Source organism: Bidens hawaiensis, unplaced genomic scaffold, assembly GCF_021521415.1.
Source record: "Bidens hawaiensis isolate Kalapana, Puna unplaced genomic scaffold, B.hawaiensis_p1.1 tig00018670_1, whole genome shotgun sequence".
NCBI lineage: Eukaryota > Viridiplantae > Streptophyta > Magnoliopsida > Asterales > Asteraceae > Bidens > Bidens hawaiensis.
In genome coordinates, this window is record NW_027492831.1 from 110,583 (window position 1) to 115,820 (window position 5,238).

Consider the following 5,238-nt stretch of genomic DNA (forward strand, 5'->3'; position numbering starts at 1 on the left):
GGTTAACTGAATATTTGAATTATAATATATTAATATATAATATTTTCACTTTAGACCCTGGAGATTGGAGGTGGAAACTCATTTGGGTAATAGTTTAAGTTTTGGGTTAAAATTGTATATCTTTGAAAGTTGTTTTAAATATAATAATTAAATAAAATAATAGCTACTCGATAATTTTTACCGATAAAAGTTCCCGAACATAAAACGGGTTGGGTTTTGGTTGACAAAATAGATGAAAAGTCCGAGTTGTTACAATGTCTCTCACCCTCTCACATTTTATTTTCTTTTTTTATTTATTTTACGAAAGAAATTACGACTAATTAGAAAGTTACATGTCATCGTCGGTTCGAGCTGGAAATTTTTATATATATTTTTCAAAACTTATTATTTGGTTTTTATGTTTTTAAATATGTACTAATTTATTTAAATAATTTTGTGATTTTTTTTAAAAAAATTTGCATTATTTACATTTAATACTTTTTTTTAAATAAACAAATTTTTTTCTCATATTTTATCTTTTTAGTTTTAAAAATAATTTAATTTTTTATTTTTTTAGTGCCGGACTCTTTTAGAGAAATTCCCGTGCATTCTCCCCACATCAGCGAGAATGTATTAAAAATTATTATTTTTAAACATACTAGAATGTATTATACTTCTCTCGTCACGTCTGAGAGATTTTGTCACATGCTATATGTTTATTGGTTAAAAAGATTTTGGGATTGCAATTATTCAATAGCTATTCTTGTAAACTTGGACGGTCAAATGACCTGTTTCGTAAACGTGACTACTTGAGTATATGAAAAGTGAAAACTATGCAACTTGTATAAGAAAAAGTAAACCTTTTTAAGCACATCAATCTATCTGTTCTGTGAACAATTTTAGTCTCAACTCTAATCTAGGATATACAAATGTACAACAACTATGCAACTTTATTAAACATAAAACTACTTTAGTATGAGTAAAAAATAATAGCTAGAACTGAGTAAACATAAAACTGCAACTTACATTCAATTTCTTCCCATTCTTTTCATGAACTTGAATGATTACAGTTATATATTTTTTAACACTTGAACCTCGGTATTTCACTTCTTGAATAACTGTAACAACTTTAAACATTTTCACAAAACCTAGAATATTATGAATCAATCACACAAAACACAATTACCAATTTGGCTTTTGATAGATCATATCCAACAAAATCAGACTTCAACCGAAACATCGGGTCAAAGTCAACTTCAAGAGCACAAAAATCAGAAGCATCTGATCTGGTCAAAAGAATTATGTCTCTAAGACTCTAACAATGTCTTAACCTTTTTGTTTTGCCATGCAATTGACAAAAACAACATAAATCAAAGCAAAATAGCGCGATAAAACGTTATTTGTTCCGCTGTCGTTATTCTTGTTTGTTTGTTATCGTTTTGTATTTGCAATCAAGGAAGTGTAGTTCTGAGTTCTTTCCTGTCTGTCCCAAATGACTGCAAGACATAAGTAACAAGTTAGATTAATACAAATATCAATTAAAGAATGTTAATTATAGTTATTATTATTAAAATAAAAAATAAAAAAAAAATACCTCGACCCCGTATCCTTGTCGGAAAACATTTGTAAAGAGCTCAGATTCATCGGGCATTGGGCTTTCCTATAGTTAAAAAAAGAAGATAGTATTGGTGAACTGTTCAGTGGAAGGTCGCTTATGTTTGTTTTATTTAATAAATAAACAAACATGACCCAAAATTTTGTTCAATTAGTTAAACAAACGAACATTTACAAATGCCACGTTCGTTCTTGAACATTTATTTACATCTGTTCACTTATGTTTGTTCATTTACGTGAGTTTAAGTTTGTAAGTTTACGTTCGTTAACATACTCATTTTATAGTCTAGTTTTAATTTTTAATAACTTTTTGAGCCCAAAACATTGTTGGTCACTCACATTATGTTCTTTCATCTATGTTCAGTTATGTTCGTTTGTTTACATTCGTGAACCAATTCGTTTACATTTTTAACTAACAAACATATACGAACACACATATTTTCTTAACAAACGGACATGGACAAGAAAATCTAGTTCGCTTGACTGTTTCTGTTTGTGTTCGATTGCTTGTACAGTTAAAGTTAAACGAACAAACACGAACATGCACTGTTCGTGTTCGTTTACCTTAGCCTGAGTAACGGCTTCATCAACGTCTTTTCTAATTTGTTTCTCTAAATCCTGTAAAAAGTATAGAACATAAAACATTATTAGATATCAGGTAGGATCCATTAAATTCAAAAATGAAAGGAGTATAAAACAATAATATATCACCTTCAATTCTTTTTCGGTGGCTAAATCATTAGCAAGTATCAATTTCCTTACTCTTTCAATCGGATCGCGTTCCTAACATTAATATATTAATTACACATTATTAATAAAAAAAATAATAATGGTTTTGGAAAAAAAATATATTGAACGATCAATGAACCTTTCGGAATCCACTAATTTCATCACGTGTGCGGTAAGTGCTCCCAGGATCCGACATAGAGTGACCATGGTACCTATAAGTGTCCATTTCCACAATCTGAAAATAATGATAAAGTTAACCAACAAATTAATAATTTTAACTCTTTTAGTCCGTTACTTTAGTTTAATTTTAACTTTTTAAGTCTAATAATTTCATTTACGGTTAACATTTCTGTAAACTAATGCCATTGTTGTTACTCAGTAAAATCTTTAAAGACTCACTCAAAAAATATAATATATTAATACCATAGATTGTACCTATGGTCGTAATATACTTTGTTTTCAATAGGTCTCAAAGCAATACAGATAATTCAAGAGTATTTTAGTAAAAGTTAACAGGGCTTTTCGAAGAGGTTAATTACTAGCTAGTGGGTTGGACATTAAATGAAACAAAAATAAAACTAATGGATTAAATAGTCAAAATTAAACTAATAGACTAAAAGGGTTATTTAGTTAAAACCGTAAAATCACATGAACTAAAACAGTAAACTCTAAAAACATTAACTACTTACAATAGGTCCATTCTTCAAAACATGTTCCTTTGCAAATTTGCAAGCTTGTTTCACAGCAAAAACATCCATACCATCAATTACACAACAACTAAAATCATTAACAGATAATAATAATAAATACTTACCAAATAACAAAATTGAACTTCCATCAAGATATACAAGCTAACCCTTAATCCTGGAACATAATCACCACGTTTGTAATAAGCAGGACTCTTTGCAGATTTCCATTCAGCTGTACCCATACCATCTGCATATCAATCCAAAAACCCTTAATTATTCCATATGACAATTAGGAGAGTTGTGAATAGTCGTTTTTCTCATATAACTCTTTATATAAAATCTTTTATAAGATTCCGAGTATTCCATTACAACCTGCTTATTTTTATCCATGTTTCAATGTAAGCTTCGTTTATATTAGAGTTCTGCATGATATTATACAAGTCATTTTAGGATAGACAAGCAAGTCATTAAAGCTTTCTTTAGCCTTTTTGTTTCCTTTTTAACATGACTTTTCACTGTTACGCGTTAATTCTTTATTATCACAGTGTTTTACATTTCGGTCTAAATTTTGTTATCACGTTTTAACTTGCCATGGTTGAACGTTTAACACCCTTGGCACAACACACGGATCTTAATTAACACCTACTTACATACAAAAATGTAAGAAACCAGCAAACACAATCAATCACTCATAGTTTCACTTACACTGATTGTTTTCGCATAGGAAAATGACAGGCAAGTCCCAAAGTGCAGCCATATTCAAAGCCTCAAACAACTGCCCTTGATTGGCCGCACCGTCCCCATACATGGCAAACATAACATGATCCTCCTTGCGATACTTCTTCGCAAACGCTAGTCCGCACCCCAAGGGCACCTGTGCGCCCACAATCCCATGGCCGCCGTAAAAACACGCACTCTTTTTATAAAAATGCATGGAACCACCTTTCCCAATGGAACATCCGGCTTTGCGCCCCATGAGCTCAGCAAAGGCTTCCAACAATGTGCCACCGCGGCCAAGGAACAAGCAGTGGTCTCGGTAGGCTGTTATTATGCAGTCTTGTTTAGTGATGGCGGCTTCCATGCCGATGCTTACGGCCTCCTGGCCGTCGTAAAGGTGGCAGAAGCCTCGGATGAGTTTGGATTTGTAGAGGGAGTCTGCTGCGATCTCCATGCGGCGCATGATGGCCATGTCGGTGAAGAACTGGGTGAGTTCTTTCGGGGTGGTGTCGATGGATCGGGATGGTGGGTCGCAGTTGTGACCGGTGAATGGGAGGGTGGTTTCCACGGTGATGGTGGTGGTGGTGTCGGTGGAGATGCGGCGGCGGTTGAGGATGGTGAAGGGTTTGAGAGGGAGGATCCGGCGAGATAGCGACATGATGACGTGGATCGGGAGATCGGAAGTTAGGTATTGAAGGAGGAATAAAATGATATTTGATGGATTGGAATGTGGAATGAGAATGAGAATGAGAATGAGAATGAGAATGAGAATGAGAATGAATGTTGATGTAATGTGAGTAAAATGCTAGTGTTGTCCTTGTCTTTTGCTAATTTATTATGTATCAACTCCAAAGGTTTTCATTCTAACCTTTTCTACCAATATTAATCTAAATTGGTTTTTAAGTTTTAACTATTAAGTATTACTGATATTAGTTTGTAGGTTTAACGAACATTTTGCATTTTTGCATTTTGTGTTGTAGTGGAAACTCGACTTGGTAAATTTTTCATTAAATTCAATTGTAGCAATATGTTTGATTGTTTGAGAATTTAATCGTTTGATGCTATTTATTTGATTTTTGAGACATTTTCATTCGCAGACCATTATTTTTCTTCAGTTCTGTAACATCCCGTTTTTCTAGTTTCGGTTAATAAATGAAAATACGAGTTACTATGAGTCGGGCTAGTGTTGGGTAAATGGATATGGGTTATGGACTTGGGGTATGAAAGAAAGAAGGAAAGACCATGGGCTTAAGCCCATGATCCATAATTATATAAACCATTAATCACCCATTTAATTCATTTCTACACATATCCCTTACACCACCAAAACACACACTTAAGAACTCTCTCTAGTCTTCTCCTTCTCTAGCCGAAATCACCAAGGAAATCGAGCACCGACCCGAGGTAATAATAGTATGATGTTTATAAACTTAAAACCGTTAGATTTAGTCACGAAACGACGAGCCGACACCGTTAAACCGTTAAGTTACGAGATCCGGGTATTATCGGG

At 33.3% G+C, this 5,238-nt stretch overlaps 1 protein-coding gene across 1 annotated transcript; it reads right to left on the reverse strand.

Annotated features, from left to right (window-relative positions):
* Window positions 1-1,056: 1,056 nt before the first annotated feature.
* Window positions 1,057-4,431, reverse strand: LOC143556712 (pyruvate dehydrogenase E1 component subunit alpha, mitochondrial-like). Its single transcript, XM_077045970.1, has 8 exons — window positions 3,717-4,431; window positions 3,171-3,258; window positions 3,012-3,099; window positions 2,462-2,557; window positions 2,305-2,376; window positions 2,158-2,211; window positions 1,574-1,639; window positions 1,057-1,475 (listed from the first exon to the last, which is right to left on the reverse strand). The coding sequence occupies exons 1-8, from the start codon at window positions 4,384-4,386 to the stop codon at window positions 1,431-1,433; spliced, it is 1,179 nt and encodes a 392-aa protein (XP_076902085.1). The 5' UTR covers window positions 4,387-4,431; the 3' UTR covers window positions 1,057-1,430.
* Window positions 4,432-5,238: the final 807 nt, after the last annotated feature.

Excerpts from the sequence above, each read along its gene's own strand:
- LOC143556712 (XM_077045970.1), bottom strand. The coding sequence starts at position 4,386 with ATGTCGCTATCTCGCCGGATCCTCCCTCTCAAACCCTTCACCATCCTC. Across the intron at positions 2,558-3,011 it reads TTTTGAAGAATGGACCTATT|ATTGTGGAAATGGACACTTA; the intron begins GTAAGTAGTTAA and ends CATTATTTTCAG. Across the intron at positions 2,377-2,461 it reads AAATTAGTGGATTCCGAAAG|GAACGCGATCCGATTGAAAG; the intron begins GTTCATTGATCG and ends TATTAATGTTAG.